The sequence below is a fragment of the Oryctolagus cuniculus genome, chromosome 17, assembly GCF_051225735.1.
Source record: "Oryctolagus cuniculus isolate XC-2025 breed Fujian yellow rabbit chromosome 17, ASM5122573v1, whole genome shotgun sequence".
NCBI lineage: Eukaryota > Metazoa > Chordata > Mammalia > Lagomorpha > Leporidae > Oryctolagus > Oryctolagus cuniculus.
Genome location: NC_142883.1, coordinates 49,294,868 through 49,314,124, shown reverse-complemented (window position 1 = coordinate 49,314,124; position 19,257 = coordinate 49,294,868). Strand labels below are relative to the sequence as shown.

General features: G+C 44.1%; 1 protein-coding gene and 1 non-coding gene across 7 annotated transcripts in view; both read left to right on the top strand.

Annotated features, from left to right (window-relative positions):
• Nucleotides 1-19,257, top strand: part of ZZEF1 (zinc finger ZZ-type and EF-hand domain containing 1) — a 131,446-nt gene that overhangs the window by 15,617 nt on the left and 96,572 nt on the right. For all 6 annotated transcript variants that reach the window (XM_070061242.2, XM_070061240.2, XM_070061244.2 and 3 more), the window contains exons 2-8: nt 2,820-2,964; nt 7,982-8,176; nt 11,385-11,556; nt 12,923-13,122; nt 14,460-14,670; nt 17,727-17,843; nt 18,881-19,059. In XM_070061242.2, the coding sequence (XP_069917343.2) occupies nt 2,820-2,964; nt 7,982-8,176; nt 11,385-11,556; nt 12,923-13,122; nt 14,460-14,670; nt 17,727-17,843; nt 18,881-19,059 (1,219 nt within the window). The remainder of the gene's footprint in view (nt 1-2,819; nt 2,965-7,981; nt 8,177-11,384; nt 11,557-12,922; nt 13,123-14,459; nt 14,671-17,726; nt 17,844-18,880; nt 19,060-19,257) is intronic.
• On the top strand, nt 15,013-15,119 carry LOC127484587 (U6 spliceosomal RNA). The gene has a single exon (XR_007911639.2). It is a non-coding gene; the product is annotated as a U6 spliceosomal RNA (small nuclear RNA).

Here is a 19,257-nt window from a genome sequence, read left to right as displayed (position 1 = left end):
GGGTTTCCCAGAGAAGACTGTGCCAGTCTCCTGCCTGGAAGCGTCTGAGACTGGTTGCCAGTGGGAAGGTTGAATCTTTAACATTTAACAAGTAACCCTGAATCCCCAAATTTCAATATGTGCCTGGTCCACAGATGTTGTACCACTCTCTAGAGAATCAGCCACCAGTTTTCTGCCAATATAATGGAGGATAATCTGCCTTTTTTTCCCTCTTTTAATGGAAATGTTTAAACTTAAAAAAAAAAAAATAGAGATAAGAGTGAGATAAATTCTCGTGAACCTGCTAGTCACTTTGAACAAGTACCAACTCAAGGCCTTTATTTATTTATTTATTTATTTGAAAGAGTTACACAGAGAGAAGAGAGGCACACACACACACACACACACAGAGAGAGAGAGAGAGAGGTCTTCCATCCACTGGTTTATTCCCCAGTTGGCCACAACAGCCAAAGCTGCGCCAATCCAAAGCCAGGAGCCAGGAGCTTCTTCCAGGTCTCCCACGCCAGTGCAGGGGCCCAAGGACTTGGGCCATCTTCTACTGCTTTCCCAAAAGGCCAATTTTATTTAATCGAAATCCCACCTACTTTCTCCCTCTTCCATACAAATTATTACTATTATTATTTTTAAATGTTTTATTTATTTAATTTAAATAAAGATTTACTTATATTTTTTAAAGGCTGAGTTACAGAGAGGCAGAGAGAGAGAGAAAGAAGGGTCTCCCATCCACTGGTTCAGTCCCCAAATGGCCTGCAACAGCTGGAACTGGGCCAATCTGAAGCTAGGAGCAGGAGCTTCTTCCAGGTCTCCCACTCAGGTGCAGGGGCCCAAGGACTTAGGCCATCTGCTTTTCCAGGCCATACTAGAGAGCTGGTTTGGAAGTGGAGCAGCCAGGACTCAAACCAGGGCCCATATAGGATGCTGGCACTGTAGGCAACAGGTTTACCCTCTACGCCACAGCACTGGCTCCTATACAAATTATTTTGAGGCAAGTCTTTTTTTTTTTTAAAGTTTATTTATTATTTATTTGAAAGGCAGAGTTACGGAAAGACAGAGGCAGAGAGAGGGAGAAAGAAAGTCTTCCATCCGCTGGTTCACTCCCTAGATGGCCACAACAGCTGGAGCTGAGCCGATCCAAAGCCAGGAGCCAGGAGCTTCTGGATCTCCCACATGGGTGCAGGGGCCCAAGAACTTGGGCCATCTTCTACTGCTTTCTCAGCCATAGCAGAGAGCTGTATCAGAAGTGGAGCAGCCAGGACTTGAACCGGCGCCCATATAGGATGCTGGCACTGCAGACAGCAGCTTTACCTGCTATGCCAAAGCACTGGCCCAATTGAGGCAAGTCTTGACATCAAAACATTTTATCCATAAATATTTCATTTTATATTTCTAAAAGTGAATACCTCTTTAAACACACACACACACACACACACACACACACACACAGGTACCAGGGTTGTGGTGCAGTGGGTTAAGCCACTGCCTGTGATGCCAGTATTCCATATCCAAGCACCTGTTCAGATCTCAGCTGCTCCATTTCTGATCTAGTGCATATCTGGGACAGCAGCAGAAGATGGCCCAAGTGCTTTTCCTTCTCTCTGTCATTCTGCCTTTCAAGTAAATAATGTAAATCTTTAAGCGCACACAGAGACATACAATACTACTGTTACCCTTCCCCTCAAAGCAAAAGGCAAGTGAGATTATGGTTAAAGGTAAGTGAGAACAAGGCTGTGATGCAGATAAACCAAGTTAGTGCTTGTTTCCAAGAGTAGTATTTAAGAAAGAAGCCCAGCTAAACTTGAGGAGCTCCTCTGAGACAACTCTTTGTCATTCTGCCTTTGTTTTTGGCCCTTTGCAGCAAGTTGGAAAAATTTTCAGTAGATGCTTCCTTCTGCAGTTATTTTGGGGGAGGAGGAATTACCCTCCTGGAGGAGAAATGAGACGATAACATTTTGTATGCACATATCTGCATATACCCTACAAAGCACGGCAAGTCGGAGCCAGCATTATGGTGCAATGGGTTAAGCTGCTGCCTGCAATGCTGGCATTCCATATGAGTGCCAGTTCATCTCAGCTGCTTCACTTATGAGCCAACTCCCTGCTAATGCACTTGGGGAGGCAGTGGAAGTTGGCCCAAGTATTTGGGCTCCTGCCACCCATGTGTGGAGACCATGGTAAAATTCCAGTCTCCTGCAGCCTGCCCCAGCTCCAGCTGTGGCAGCCATTTAGATGGTGAGCCAGCAGATGGAAGATCTTTCTGTCTCTCCCTCCCTCTCTCTCTGTAATTCTACCTTTCAAATAAGTAAATAAATATTTTTTTTAAAAAAACACAGCTAGTCACTACCCTGAATTTATTTTTCTGTGAATGATTTATGAACTCTTCTTCCTGCAACCAAAAAACCAAAAGAAAATTTAAAATCAGGGTCTTCAGAATTATTTTTAATAACTGGAACAGACAGGGGCTGGCGTCATGGCTCACTTGGTTAATCCTCCGCCTGCAGTGCCAGCATCCCATATGGGCGCCAGGTTCTAGTCGCAGTTGCTCCTCTTCCAGTCCAGCTCTCTGCTGTGGTCTGGGAGGGCAGCGGAGGATGGCCCAAGTGCTTGGGCCCCTGCACCCACATGGGAGACCAGGAAGAAGCTCCTGGCTCCTGGCTTCGGATCAGATTGGCACAGCGCTGGCCGTGGCAGCCATCTGGGGAGTGAACCAATGGAAGGAAGACCTTTCTCTCTGTCTCTCTCTCTCACTGTCTAACTCTGTCAAATAAAAAAAAAAATAATAATTGGAACAGACCTGATGTTCTGCATCTCTCCTCTTGTAGGCCTTTGCCCAGTTTGATGCTGAGGGTGATGGCACGGTTGATGCTGAGAACATGCTGGAAGCCCTCAAGAATTCCAGTGGCGCTAATCTTCAGGGGGAGCTGAGCCACATCATCAGACAACTGCAGGCCTGTTCTCTTGTTCCAGGTAAGGCTGTCATGTGAGAGCCGAGTGTTCAAGAGGGCTCTGCTACAACCAGAATGAGCTCGATGGTACTATGGATTGCAATTAGGCAAGCTGTGGACACCGGGAAACAACCCCCCAACAGTATTCACTGGGCACCTGATCTGAATTAGCATCCAGTATAAGCAGCCCTTTGATTGCATTCCCCAGTGTCGGGCTGACTGAGTCACTCAGGCACCTGCCTGCCTCTCTAGTGCATCTCTTTATTTCCATGTCTTAAGAACTTTCCCTGATCCCTGATGTGTGTTCTGTTAGCATCTGCATCTCTTTGTTGCGGTGTTACCATTGTAATTATTTCATTAGTCAGTTATTCAGGGCCTGTCTTCACTACTATACTGTGAGTTCCGTGAGGGCAGAGACCTTCCTTCTTATTTCTGTGTGGCACATGGTAAGCACTTAGTGTTTGTTTTTGTTTTTAGAAAGCTGCTACTCAGAATTTAAGACTAAAAATAGCGTCAGGTTTAACCATGCTTCTTCTGTGTTGTACATATGAAAAATCGGGCATATGTGTGTGTGCTTATTTATTTATTTGAAAAGTAGAGTGACACAGAGTGAGACACACACACACACAAAAGAGAGAGAGAGAAAGAGAGATCTTCCATCATTCCCAAATAGCCACAATAGCCAGTGCTGGGGCAGGCTGAAGCCAGAAGCCTGGAACTCCATCCTGGTCTCCCCATGTGGGTGGCAGTGTCCCAAGCACTTGGCCATCATCTGCTGCCCTCCCAGGCCCATTATCAGGAAGCTGGATCAGAAGTGGAGTAGAAGAAATATTTTTTTTCCTGTGAGAAAGCAATTGAGTTTGAAAGGAAAAGCTTTGTATATTTATCTTATCTAAGGACTTTTCCTGCTCCATGTACTTGGTGTTCTCATACTCAGTGTAACTGGGGTGGCAGTGGAAGCAAAGTAGATTTTTTTTTTTTTTTTTGACAGGCAGAGTGGACAGTGAGAGAGAAAGACAGAGAGAGAAAGGTCTTCCTTTGCCATTGGTTCACCCTCCAATGGCCGCCGCTGCAGCCGGCGCACCGCGCTGATCCGATGGCAGGAGCCAGGATCCAGGTGCTTTTCCTGGTCTCCCATGGGGTGCAGGGCCCAAGCACCTGGGCCATCCTCCACTGCACTCCCTGGCCATAGCAGAGAGCTGGCCTGGAAGAGGGGCAACCGGGACAGAATCCGGCGCCCCGACCGGGACTAGAACCCGGTGTGCCGGCGCCGCAAGGTGGAGGATTAGTCTATTGAGCCACGGCGCCGGCCCGCAAAGTAGATTTTTTTAAAGATTGATTTATTTCAGGGCCGGCGCTGTGGCATAACATGTAAAGCCACCTCCTGCAGTGCCGGCATCCCATATGGTGCCAGTTCGAGTCCCAGTTGCTCCACTTCCATCTCAACTCTCTGCTATAGCCTGGAAAGCAATGAAAGGTGGCCCAAGTCCTTGGGCCCCTGCACCCTCGTATGAAGCTCCGAGGAAGCTCCAGGCTCCTGGCTTCGGATTGGTACAGCTCTGGCAGTTGTGGCCATTTGAGGAGTGAACCTGTAGATGGAAGACCTCTCTTTCTCTTTCTCTGCCTCTGCTTCTCTGTAATTCTGCCTTTCAAATAAATCTTTAAAAAAAGATTTATTTATTTGAAGGGAAGAATTTACAGAGAGAGAGAGATGAGACAGAAATATCTTCCATCCATTGGTCAGTTCACTCACCAAATGGCTGTGACAGCTGGAGCTGGGCCAGGCTGAAGCCAAGAACTCAGAGCTTCTTATGGGTCTCCCACATGGGTAGCAGGGGCCCAAGTACTCAAGCCATCTTCTACTGCTTTCCCAGGCACATTAGCAGGGAGCTGGATCAGAAGTGGAACAGCCAGGACTCAAAACAGTGCCCATATGAGATGCTGGAATCATTGGCTGCAGCTTTACTCGGTATGCCACACTGCCAGCCACCACAAAATAGATTTGATGGACACAAATGTAGATCTGGTTGCTCCTGACTCCTGTGGCTGCTCCACTGAGTGATATGTTGAATTTATTGAGTTAGGGAAGGATGGTTTTGGTGTCTTATTTTTTTGGAAATCAGAGAGAGAGGAAGACAGAGACAGATCTTCCATTTTCTGGTTCACTCCCTAGATGTCCGCCACAGCTGTATGGCTATGCTGAAGCCAGGAGCCTGGCATTCAGTCTGAGTCTTCCACATGGGTGGCAGGGACCCAAGTTCTTGAGCTGCCACCTGCCACCTCCCAGTATGCACATTAGCAGGAAGCTGGAATCAGAAGCAGAGCCAAGACTTGAACCCAGGCACTCTGATAGGGGGTACAGGTATCCCAAGTGGTATGCTTAACTGCTGTACCAAACATCTGCCTCTAGTTTCTCTACCCTAATAAAGAATGTGTAGTTTGATTTTTCCTAAGTTGGTTACATAATTTTTGTAGAATATTATATAGTCTTTACATATTAGCTTTTTCCTCATCTTGTGGCAATTAAAATTCTACTTTTGAGTTGTTGTAGCCATCTTAGAGCTTAGCATCTGCCTTTTGCTCCCACCTCTGCAATTAGCAGCATGTGGATAGTAGTAGGGCTTTCCTGGGATACCTCAGAGAGATTTTCTGGGAGGAGAGGAAAGGAATGGAGACCAGGGAGCCCACCAATAGATGGTACCTGGTGTATGTTGTGTCATGTGATTGTGACAAGAGGGGAGAGTATGCTGAGAAAAATCAGGGTTCAGTCCAAAGGTGTTTGCATAGCAGGCTATAACTCAGAACTTTCTACTCAAAACTCTTCATTAACAGCCAATTGAAAATAGTTGTATTATCACAGCATTGGGATGGATCTTTGTAACCTGAGTTCAACTCTGTGGTGAGATTTCACAGTTTCCTAGTGCTTCTCTCTGTTCTCACACTAGAATGAATTCTTTCTATGAGTCTATTGGTGCTTAAGTGTCTAAAAGAAAGACAGCATCTTTACTGAATGTGTTCAACTTATTTCAGCATATTAAAACACTTTTCTTATTGATAGAATCAGTTTTGTTTTGTTTTGTTTTTGATTAAGAGAGAAATCTCCCAACAGCTGATTCATTCCCCAAATGCCTATAATTACCAGCACTGGGTCAAGCTCAAGCCAGGAGTTAGAAACTTAGTTCAGGTCTCCCATGTGAGTGGCAAGAACCCAAGTCCTTGAGCTAGATGGTACTAATGCCATCTTACTAGTTAAAGTGATCATTTTAAGTGTGTAACTGATCGTATAGATAGGAATAAGTGTCAAAGGGATCACATAAATAAGACCAAGTGTCTGCTAATAACAATAGATAGAATATAAAAGGAGAGAATGATTCAACATAGGAAGCAGGCCACACAGCAGACTCATAGGTTTGCATTAGCAGGAAGCTAGAATTGGCAGCACAGCCAGATATCAAACCCAGGCACTCTGATGGTGAGATACAGGAATCTTAACCAGTTCTTAACCACTGGGCTCACATGCTGGTCCAAGAATCAGTCTGTTTTTGCCATAGGTTCGGGGCACGTCAGTGCAGCGTCAGCAGTGCCATCAGTGTGAGGCCCGGGTATTACTGGGGAGGTGGAAGGGGTTGCTTAAGACTTTTGAGTCTTTGGAAATCAGATGTCTCCAGGATTTTAAGTAGAGATACAACCAAAATGGGCGGCTTCGAGTTCAGAATTTCTCATGTTTGATTTTGAAATATAATGCAGAGCTTCATTCTGCTCCAATAAATTTGTTTGTTTTACTTCTAGAACTTCTAGAGTCTTGATCTGGGTGCTGCTTACATTAATGTACTAAGTTTGTGAAAAATTGTCTAGCAGTACAATTATAATGTATATTGTATAATAATATAATTAATGTATAATACATACTTTTGTTAGGTATGTTATGATTCATTAGGAAAAAAATCTTCAAATCTATAAATAATTCTGAGCTCCAGGGAAGTGACCATGCTGATCCTTGCTTCACTTAATCCCAGCACTCCTGGCTTATGGGTACCTTGGTTGGAGACATGCTGACGTAGGCTATGAAGAATCAGGAAAGGAGGGTCTGGCGCTATGGCTTAGCAGGTAAAGCCACCGCTGGGTCGAGTCCCAGCTGCTCCACTTTCCATTGAGCTCCCTGCTAATGCACCTGAGAAAGCACTAGAGGATGGCCCAGGTGCTTGGTTCCCTGCCACCCATGTGGGAGACCCTGAAGAAGCCCCTGGTTCCTGACTTCAGGCTGGCCCAGCCCTGGCTGGTGGACTATTTGGGGAGTGAACCAGGGAATGGAAGATCTCTCTTTTCCCCCACCCCAACTCTGCCTTTCAAATAAATAAATACATCTTTAACAACAGCAACAAAGAAAGGAAAGTGTTCTAAAAAAGGGTGCACCTTCCTTGGCTTAATGGTGCATGGGAGGCAGCCGAGGAGCCACTTAGAATGTATGGGTAGGTGTGTGAGCAGAAGATGCTTGAGGCCTTAGGGGTACACAGGCGGGACAGACTCCGGAGGGTGAAAGAAGGAGCGCTTGCGTGGCATGCGAGGGGGTATTCTTGGTCCTCTTCCTTTCTTGTGGACATCTTGGTGTGTCACCTGAGCCTCATCTTCCATACCTACCTCCCCCTATAGGAGGACCAAGTGAGATGATGTATGTGGAAATATTACAAATTCTAAGATGCCGTCAGAAACTGTGGCAGTGGTAGTGCCGTCATTGTCATTGTTTTATACAGCTTATTATAAAAGCAGTTATGAATTGAACTCTCTAATGTGATACGCTTTGTTTCTATTCTGTATTCTCTAGGCAAAACTACTTCTAAAAACTTCTAGTTAGCATTTAAGTGCTTATTAGTTTTTAAAGTTTGGATTGAAGCAAAACATTAAGTCTTCTAAAAATGAAATTAATTCGTTGTTAATGGTTGTTTTGAACTCAGCCCATTCAGATAGGCTCCTAGACAGAGGATGTAGAAACCATTGTGGTGGCTTCCCCAAAACACCAAAAATGGCTGATGTCTGTTTAGGTTTCACAGACATATTTTCGGAGTCAAAGGAAGGCCTTGGCACTCACTCATCAATGATCCTGCGCTTCCTGCACCGCAACCGCATCTCCAGCACGTCGATTCCATACCCGCTGTTGGAGCACTGCAACAACATGTGTGCCATGCGGTCCTCCGTCCTGAAGGAGGCTCTGGAGCAGCTGGTGCAGAAAGAGAAGGGTGAGTGCGCACGTGTGCGTGTGTCTCCTGATAGCACTGTGTCATCATTGCTCCTGAATGTGGTGCTTCGTGGGGTGAGCAAATCCTGCTCCCTGCCTTTATTTCTGAAAATATAATGGTGACCAGTTTGTAGCATGAGAGTGTGATCTATTTTGCTTCCTTCCTCACTCCTCATCTTCCATCGTCTTCCCCTCCTTTTTCTCTCCCCCTTTTCTCCAACAACTGGTTTCTCATCACTGAGTTCTCTGCTCAGATGCAACTTCAAGGATGCCTTTTCATGCTGTTCTCATTAACCCCTCCCACTCACCATGTTCTGGTCACTCTACCTTTGAGGTGCTTTAAATAGCACTACAATCTGCAGTTGTAGCATTATGTATTTATTTGCATTCTGTCTGTCTTGTTAGTTTCCTTATCCCTAGAACCTGGGACTGTGTCATATAGATAGTCAGGGTGTATTTGTTGAGTATCCGAGGGGAGCTGCTGCAGACTCAGTGAGGGCAACATGCATGTGTGTACACGCAGACCTGTGAGAGATAATAGAGTCCAGAAATAGGCCCAGCTATGTGTGGGCAGATGGCGACAGATAAAGTCAGCATTACAATTCAAGACAGAAAGGTGAGTTGTCAACAAGTGGGGCTAGAGCAACCAGTTAGCCATTTGGAGAAAAAATAATTTTTTTAGAAAGCTTTTATTTAATAAATACAAATTTCATAGGTACAGCTTTAGGAATATAGTGGTTCTTCCCCCCATATCCGCCCTCCCAACCCCCTTCCTGTCCTACCTCCTTTCCCCTCTCTCATCCCATTCTTCATTAAGATTCATTTTTAATTATCTTTATATGCAGAAGACCAACTATATACTAAGTAAAGGTTTCAACAGTTTGCACCCACACAGATACACAAAGTATAAATTACTGTTTGTTTGAATACAAGTTTTACAGTTAATTCTCATAGTACAACTCATTAAGCACGGAGGTCCTACATGGGGAGTAAGTGCACAGTGACTGCTATTGTTGATTTAACAATTGACACTCTTATTTATGACGTCAGTGATCACCTGAGGCTCTTGTCGTGAGCTGCCAAGGCTATGGAAGCCTTTTGAGTCCACAAACTCTGTCAGTATTTAGACAGGGCCTTAAGCAAAGTGGAAGTTCTCTCCTCCCTTCAGAGAAAAGTACCTCCTTCTTTGATGGCCCCTTCTTTCCACTGGGATTTCACTCACAGAGATCCTTCATGTATCCATATGTAGCCACAGTATCTTGGCTTTCCAAGCCTGAAATGCTCTCATGGGCTTTTCAGCCAGATCTGAATGCCTTAAGGCCTGATTCTGAGGTCAGAGTGCTGTTTAGGGCATTTGTCATTCTGTGAGTCTGCTGTGTGGCCTACTTCCCATGCTGGATCATTTCTCTCCTTTTTAATTCTATCTATTGTTATTAGCAGACACTTGGTCTTATTTATGTGATCCCTTTGACACTTATTCCTATGTATATGTTCAGTTACACACTTAAAATGATCACTTTAACTAGTAAGATGGCATTAGTACCACCCAGCTTAATGGGATTTGGAGTCCCATGGCAAGTTTTTAGCTTTATCCTTGGGGGTAAATCCGTGGGATCGTGTGCCAAACTGTACATCTCCTCCCTCTCTTATTCTCACTCTTATTTTTTACTGGGATCAAAATAAATTCTTAACCCATTTGATTCACTAATATAAATTTTACTTGGATCAAAAACTTTAACTAGGGCTGGCGCCACGACTTACTAGGCTAATCCTCCACCTGCGGCATCAGCACACCGCGTTCTAGTCCCGGTCGGGGCGCCGGATTCTGTCCCGGTTGCTCCTCTTCCAGTCCAGCTCTCTGCTGTGGCCCGGGAGTGCAGTGGAGGATGGCCCAAGTGCTTGGGCCCTGCACTCGCATGGGAGACCAGGAGAAGCACCTGGCTCCTGCCTTCGGATCAGCGCGGTGCGCTGGCTGCAGCGCGCCGGCAACAGCGGCCATTGGAGGGTAAACCAACGGGAAGAGGAAGACCTTTCTGTCTGTCTCTCTCTCTCACTGTCCATTCTGCCTGTCAAAAAAAACAAACAAACAAAAAAAAAACAAAACTTTAAGTAAAAAAGAAAATGATAAGAATATTAGAAGAAAATAGTTCCACTTGGCTGGCGCTGCAGCTCAATAGGCTAATCCTCCGCCTGCGGCGCCGGCACACCGGGTTCTAGTCCTGGTCGGGGCGCCGGATTCTGTCCCGGTTGCCCCTCTTCCAGTCCAGCTCTCTGCTGTGGCCAGGGAGTGCAATGGAGGATGGCCCAAGTGCTTGGGCCCTGCACCCGCATGGGAGACCAGGAGAAGCACCTGGCTCCTGGCTTCAGATCGGCGTGGTGCGCTGGCTGTGGCGGCAATTGGAGGGTGAACCAACGGCAAAAGGAAGACCTTTCTGCTGTTTCTCTCTCACTGTCCACCCTGCCTGTCAAAAAATAAAAATAAAAAAAAGAAAATAGTTCCACTTTATAAAATGTATGGCAGCCTTTCTAAGTAATGAAACCCAGAATCTACAAAATAAAAAATTAATAAATTAGACTGAAAATTTAAAGTTCTTCACAGCAAAAAATATAAGCACAAAGACAAATGACATTTTGGGGAATGTAGATCTACTTTGTAACACATTACTTACACAATTGACTACTTTTTTTCTAATTTACAGAAGAAATTTTAACAGTAAATTTTGTCCCTTAGTTTCCTCATTTCTAAAATGAATTAATACACAGAAAATGTGTAGAAAAATGCCCAGCTCACAGTAAACACCCAAGTACGTGTTAGCTGTTATATGTGCTCAAATATGTACATCATATAATGTATGTAAAAATGTGTGGATTGACAAGAAGATCACTGACAGGAAGGAAGACTGGGGTCCTGAAAGATGTGGAAAAAGTTGGACTTGAAACACAGGTGGCTTAAAAAGCCTCACTCCTAATTGAAGATGTAAATTCAAGCTGTGATGTCATTTTCTTCTCTTGGCGTGGCTTTGTCAGTGATTTCAGTGTCAACCTGTCAGGAGGTAACAGGGCAGTCCCTGGCCACGGGGTCCCCTGGAAGGAGATTTTAAAGAACATCACTCTTTCCAGTACCAAGCATTTCTGTTAGATATTTTAAATGACTCTCGTTTTCCCATTGTGGAAGATGTCATAGGATAAGCTGGTTTTTCATCCTGCAGAAAGCCCTGGAGACTTAACGAGAAGCCCAGAGATGGATAAACTGAAGTCAGTGACAAAGTGCTATGCATATATAGAAACATCCTCCAACCCTGCAGACATTGACAAGATGACAAATGGAGAAACGTCGTCTTACTGGCAGTCAGATGGCAGTGCCCGCTCCCACTGGATTCGGTGAGTACTGTAGTCTTTGTTTTATGAAATCTAGCAGTGTTTTCTACTCAATTACCTGGTTGTTCCTTAAGAACCATGTGGAAGGAATCGTGTAAAATCATGCAGCCTGGTTCCTGTGATCATAACTGTGGATCATTACTTCACATTTTGAAGGAGGAAATAACTTTTGACTTTTATTTTATGGTAGTGATTCCAGATCTTTTCCACTAGTTTCTCAGGAAAATGATTACCCCAAGGGGCAAATACTTTTCTTACATGTGATTGACTTTTTAAGATCCTTTCTTGGGGCAGGCTTTTGGTGTAGTGGTTAAGATGCCAATGAAGGCCGGCGCCGCGGCTCACTAGGCTAATCCTCCACCTGCGCTGGCACCCCAGGTTCTAGTCCCGGTTGGGGCGCTGGATTCTGTCCCGGTTGCCCCTCTTCCAGGCCAGCTCTCTGCTGTGGTCCGGGAAGGCAGTGGAGGATGGTCCAAGTGCTTGGGCCCTGCGCCCGCATGGGAAACCAGGAGAAGCACCTGGCTCCTGGCTTTGGATCAGCACAACGCACCAGCCGTGGCGGCTATTTGGGGGGTGAACCAATGGAAGGAAGACCTTTCTCTCTGTCTCTCTCTCTCACTGTCTAACTGCCTGTCAAATGAATGAATGAATGAAAGCACCAGTGTTCCACATCAGAGGACCTGGGTTCAGTAACTACCTCTGACTGTGACTCCAGCTTCCTGTTAATGCAGACCCCTGGAGGCAATGTTGATGATTCCAGTAATTAGGTTCCTCCCACCCATGTGGGAAACATGGATTGAGTTTCCAGCTTTGGCTCTTGCCCGGCCGTAACCATTGCATTCATTTAGGGAGTGAAACAGAAAATGGGAATGCTCACTAGCTCACTGTCTCTCCCTCCCAAATTCTTAATAAAGAGGAAGTCTTTGTATGTGAGAGGACTCAAAATGTCCAAGAAAAGTGCCTATTAATGGGATAATAATTTATGAATTTCAAAATTTTTTGCACCAAAATACATTTATTTTTTAGTTTGACTTTCCATGACCTTTTTGAAATATCCATGTTTACTCAGTTCAAGTACAGTTTAGAATTTGCTTCTTGCTAGATATATTTTGTTAGACTATTCATATTCTCCCTTCCTGCCTGTACTAATAGCCTAGAAGGAAATAGGCAATTAATTTTGACCTGATACATTTTTAGAGTTTCAGGAAGATCATAAGGATTTTGAAATTCATAACCAACATGTGAAGGTAATTGCTACTGGGAAAAGAGTCTGTATGTCAAATATAAGATCATTGAATTGTGGCTTATGAACCCTGCCAGTTCTTGACCCATATGAACATTTGCAGTTTCTGTTCTCTGTGTTTTCCAGCTTGAAAATGAAGCCAGATGTTGTGCTGAGGCACCTGTCCATTGCAGTAGCTGCCACTGACCAGAGCTACATGCCACAGCAGGTGACGGTGGCTGTGGGGAGGGGTCCCAGTGACCTTCAGGAAGTCCGAGATGTGCATATCCCCAGCAATGTGACTGGCTATGTGACACTGCTGGAAAATGCCAACATCAGTCAGCTCTGTGAGTTCCACACAAGGCCATGGCCAGGGGAAGGGTGAGGGCTCTGAGGTGGAGAAGCTGTTCATGTTCTCTTGAGATTTGATTTGCTTCTCATCATGCACATAAAAATGGTCATTGTTTCGTATCTTACATGTTTTTGAAAATCATAGTAAAGCCTTTTTTTTAGTTAAAAGTATTTTATTTCTCTTTTCTTATTGGAAAAATAGAAAAATATAAATGGGAAAAGTGCTAAGAATCCTATTACCCAGGGATTGTCATTGTGACTACCTGGTGTGGATCCTTCCAGGCCTTTTGCTGTGTTTGTGTATTTGTGTGTGTATGTGTATGTATACAGCCACACACAGCTTTTCTAAAAAATAGGCTTGTGTGTATGTGTGTACATATATCTGTACGTATTTTTATAAACATATTCTGTACATATTCCTTTGTAATGTTTTTAATGCATTCTCATATATTCATGAACACCTTTATTTAGTGTTGTACAGTTATGCGTTAATTTAACACATCTTTTATTCTTGAACATTTAGATTGTTTCCAGTTTTATATTATTTTAACCTTGCTTCACACCTAGCATTTTGGAAATAATCACAATTCTGTGATTTCTTTCCAGGCTTATTTCATTCAGGGAGCCGGAATGCTTCATGTTTTGTCTCATTTCTTCTAATGCTTTCCTGGGCCAAAAGAAGTGTTCTTACTTTGCTCAAAGGAACTGAGGCCTAGGGAGGTAGAGTCTTTGTGTCTCACCCCTAGGCAAAGAAGTAGTTTAAGTTTGTGAAGTAGAAGCTTCCTGTCTTATGCTATGGCGGTCTTTTCTCTAAGTTGTGTCCTTTTTAGCTTGTCATCTCCTCCTCTACAACCCAAATAAGAAATTGTGACATCTCCTAAAAGTGAGTCATGTCTCTGCCACCTATTTGGATTTGATTATTAGAAAAGAAATTCTCATAACTGCTCATGAGCAGCTACTGTTGTAGAGCTCAATTCAAACTGCAGAACTCTAGGAGAATTCTAGAAATGTTCTTGCCTTGTGTTCAGTCAGGATTTTTAAAATGCTCCGTGTAATTCCCAAGACTCATAAATTCCCAAGAACTTTCATGATGTAAAGATTTAAGCCACCCTTATCGTGACATACTATTCCTGTAATCCCTTAGACTTGTCGATGCTTTGGGGACAAGTCTATTATGTACTCAGTCCATCACACACATTGTTTCTGTCACCAAAGTTTACCTTCAGAATTTTCTCCAAAATGTCAATTCCTATTTTGTTTTTAGTTGGGAACCTAACATTGATGGGACTTTAGAAGTTAATCCAATACTGAATTTGTTGTTTTTGCCCAACAGATGTCCAGATTAACATAAAACGTTGTCTTAGTGATGGGTGTGACACTAGAATCCACGGCCTGAGGGCCGTTGGCTTTCAGAAAGTTAAGAAGTCTGGGGTGTCAGTCTCAGACGCCTCTGCAATCTGGTACTGGTCTCTGCTGACTTCTCTGGTGACGGCTTCCATGGAGACGAACCCCGCGTTTGTCCAGACGGTGCTGCACAACACTCAGTAAGTCAGTCTCAGTGTTGCCAGTCCACGGAGGTACACTCGTTCTTCCCCACCCTCAGGGAGCTTCACTGCGCTGCCTACCTCCAGAGCCACTCCGTCAGCACTCAGCCCCGAGTGCCCCAGTGCTCTCTGTGCCGGGCAGTTCCACATGGCTCTTTCTTTGGTTGATGTTCTGACGTCACAGACTTTGAAGAAGCACAGTTCTCCTCCTTCCTGTCCCTCCTCACAGGTCCCCAACATCCTTCATCAGCTCGCTGAATGCACCAGTCTTATGAGAAGCTCACTGGTGCTGGAGTCACATTTATATAGTACTTCATTATCAGATAAAACACTTTGAAATGTGTGCTCGCTTCGGCAGCACATATACTAAAATTGGAACGATACAGAGAAGATTAGCATGGCCCCTGCACAAGGATGACACACAAATTCGTGAAGCGTTCAGAAAAAAAAAACAAAAAACACTTTGAAATGCTGTCTGGTATTTTAGCCACCAATAATGAAATATACATGTAAAAATTATCCTCGTTTTGTGAATGAGGATGTTGCAACCTTTGCTGAGAATGCTTGATGAAGTGGTGACTGATCAGTTTGAATGTAGGTCTTGGACTCCCAGGTTGAGAGCTCTGTTCACTAATGAGTGAAATCTTTTTACGTATGCTACACTGCTTTATGTTGAAATGTAGAGCACCTTGACTTAAAATACTTAGAACAAAAAGCCAAGTATAACATACAAAACAGAAAGCATTCGTGTCAATGGCAATGAAATATTAGGATCATATGTGAGTTTAATTACTCATAATAGGCATATTACTGTAGGTTATCAAGGTATCATCCAAAAAGAGGTTGCTGGTAACTGGATTCTCTAGACATCTTTTTGTTCATCAAATATTTATTTATTTGAAAGGCAGTGACAGAGAGAGGAACGAGGTCATCTATCTGCTGGTTCATTCCTCAAATGTCTGCAACAGCCAGGGGCTGGGCCAGGCCGCAGCCAGGACCCTGGAACTCCATCCAAGTCTCCCATGTGGGTGGCAGGGGCCCAAGCGGTTGGATCATCCTCCCCTGCTTTCCCAGGCACATTATTTGGGAGCTGGATTGGAAGTAGAGCAGCTGCAATTTGAACCAGCACTCTGATATGGAATGCTGGTGTCATAAGTGGCGGCTCAGCCTGGAGCACCACAACACCTGCCCCAAGAATGGGCATATTTTAAAGTGTATTTGCCTGCTCAGTTGTGTAGTTCATCTGCAATGGTATTTTCATATACTGCTGACTTTTAAAAACCAATGGTCTAAAATTACTCTAAAATTGTAAAACAATTATTGAAAAAAAAGACAGTAATGGGAAAAATAAGAAAAAAACATTTGGGGACATAGTCTATAAGTGTTTACTTGTGTCAGTGAAAATATATTCAATAAATGACTGCATGCTACTCATATGCTGCTCATTGATGATGTGCATCTAACAGGAGCTACCATGCTGGTGTAGCCCAAAGATGGCTATTGTGTAGATGGAAAAAGAAATTGGAGCTGTGAGGAAGCTGACCCTGTGTTAGCTTTCTGTATTATCTTTACTTTGAAATGTAGAAATAAAATTGTTTCAGGCTTTCTCATTACTGTTACTGTAAAATGTCAATTGTATATTTTTGAATTATTTCTTAGATATCCATGCCATATATTCAAGATTTTCATAGTATACTCATATAGCACAGTTGCTGGCACATAGTAGGACCCATTAATTATTGCATAAGTTTGTAAGATGACTGCTAGTTCAGAGAAGGTAAAGCTGTTAGGGAATTCAGAAAGATAACTTTAAGAAGAAACAACAAAAGAGAAACTTTAAGACAGAGATAAAGGTAAAAGGCCAAGAATCATGAACAGGCTGGCGCCTGGGCTCAATAGGCTAATCCTCTGCTTGCGGCACCAGCACACCGCGTTCTAGTCCCAGTCGGGGCGCCGGATTCTGTCCCGGTTGCCCCTCTTCCAGGCCAGCTCTCTGCTGTGGCCCGGGAGTGCAGTGGAGGATGGCCCAAGTGCTTGGGCCCTGCACCCAATGGGAGACCAGGAGAAGCACCTGGCTCCTGCCTTTGGATCAGCGCGATGCGCTGGCCGCAGGGCGCCGGTCACGGCGGCATTGGAGGGTGAACCAACGGCAAAGGAAGACCTTTCTCTCCGTCTCTCTCTCACTGTCCACTCTGCCTGTAAAAAAAAAAAAAAAAAAAGAATCATGAACAAAGTGATTGGTGTTGATCTGTCTACAACACGTTTTCAGATTCCATAGAGCCCAAAGAGCCTGTGTGTAGGGGCTGGCATTGTGGCACAGCGGGTTAAGCCTCTGCCTGGGACATGTGCGTTTCGTATCATAATGCCTGGGATCAAGTCCAGACTCTGTTTCCCATCCAGCTTCCCGCTACACCTTGAGACACAGCAGATGGTGGTCCAAGTGCTTGGGTCCCTGTCACCCAGGTGGGAGACCTGGATGGAATTACTGGCTCTTGGCTTCGGTCTGGCCCAGCCCTGGTTTGAGGAAATGTGGGGTGTGAACCAGTGGTTGGAAGAGATTCTCTCTCTTTCTGTCTGTCTGTCTCTCTCTCTCTGTTGCTCTGCCTTTCAAATAAATAACAACATAATAACTTTATTTTTTATTTTTTTTATGAATAAAAAAGATGTTGTGTATAAAATGTTTTCTATGGAGTGACTAACAACTGTGCCTCTGGGGTCACTTTTTTTGTTTTGTTTTGTTTTTTAAAGAAGTCCAGGGTTTTCTATAGCACGTGTGTCCTTTGTTCACACTTCTTAAAAAGAGTAGTGGATTCCATAGAGTTAAATAAGCTTTGCTAAGGAAAATGGAACTCTTGAAGAAGAAGAATAAAAGAACCCAATTAAACTACTTAGCAGTCTGTCTCCTGGGGAAAAGCCTAATTTGTTATGTTGGGTACCACATTCTCTGTAGACATTCTATCTGTGGACAAGGGATTGATCACAACGAGCTCTAACTGGTTTATTCTGTGTCTGACACTATGCTTGGCCTTGTGCTGAATCCATACTTTGTTTCTTAGGAAGGCCCTGCAGCACATGCCCCCACTGTCCCTCTCACCAGGATCTACAGATTTCTCAACTTTCCTTTCTCCCAACGTTCTGGAAGAAGTGGACAGTTTCCTCCTAAGGATAACTAGGTACAGTCAAGGTTGGGGAGTGAACTCTTTCTGGGGATAGAGGGTGTATCTGTTGTTAACTCTTTTTTTTTTTTTTTTATTTTATTTAATGAACATAAATTTCCAAAGTACAGCTTATGGATTACAATAGCCCCCCCCCCAATTGTTAACTCTTTTTAAAGCATATTTTAGAAAGCCACAACAATACAAAAGTTGAACTTTGTAAATTCACATTTATTAAATAAAAAAAAGCATATTTTAACCTTCAAAAGATCACCACTAAAAATGGTTCATTTTCAGCAACTAAAGAGAGTGAAATAATAGTTCACCCATCCAAACTCCAATATTAGCAGTGTTGCTGACATCAATAACTGGGGCAGGGGATGGGTATGTGTGTGTGTGTGTGTGTAGGGGGATAACCCTGATCAGCTACAACCAAATGCAGAGCCTCTCTGTTCACTGTGACCCCAGCCTGTGACCTTTCCCCAGAGCCTGGATACTTTTACACGTGGGTCCCATGAGCCTGATTCTCGGTGGAACTGGGAAGGGCACTTTGAGAGATTAGCAGAAGGGCTCACATCGTGTGGGGACACTCAGCTTTGCCTCAGGGAGCCCTCAGGTCATCCCTATATCAGAGGACACCCTGGTCCCTGAGTCACCTAGACAGTTTAAGAAGTCTCAGTGTCATGCATTTAAAAAGTCAGATGTAAACATTTTGGTCCTTCAAGGAATAAACGCTCGACTCTGATCTTCCCAATTCCTTACCCACAGCTCCTTAACAGCACGGGCTTGTCACAGCAATGCCTTTATTTTTGGCTTATCAGTATTAGTGATTCTCGTAGATTACACTTACAGAAGTGAGGGCTTCGTTCCCTTGTCCTTTGGTTTGATTTAGTTTTTCCTTAAATGATCTTAAGGGATTTGAAAAACAATTTCTCATAAACATATAGAAAACATATGACAGGCTAATTTTACTTACAGTAGCCAATTATATGGGAATTGGAGCTACCTGGATCTTACGTTTTTAAGAAGTGGAGTTTTGTGTTCTCTGTTTCTAGCTGCTGTTCTACACCAGAGGTAGAACTCACTCTTCTGGCTTTTGCACTAGCAAGAGGAAGTGTTGCCAAAGTGATGAGCTCTCTTTGTACCATCACTGACCACCTGGACACACAGTACGAAGCCTCCTCCCTCATCTCATCCATGGCGTCAGTCAGGCAGAACCTGCTCCTCAAATATGGTAAATGACCTGGGCGTGCTAGAGGGGCCAGCACTGGACACATCCTACAGCCATCCTCACCACATGACCTCCTGACATCTTCTAGTGTTTTGGGGTAGTTTGTAGACTGGGTTGTTGTAGTTGTTCCATGATTCCTGGTTGAACATATCCTCTAAGGATGTGCCTGACTGGGCTTGGGGGGAAGAAGAGGAAATTGGT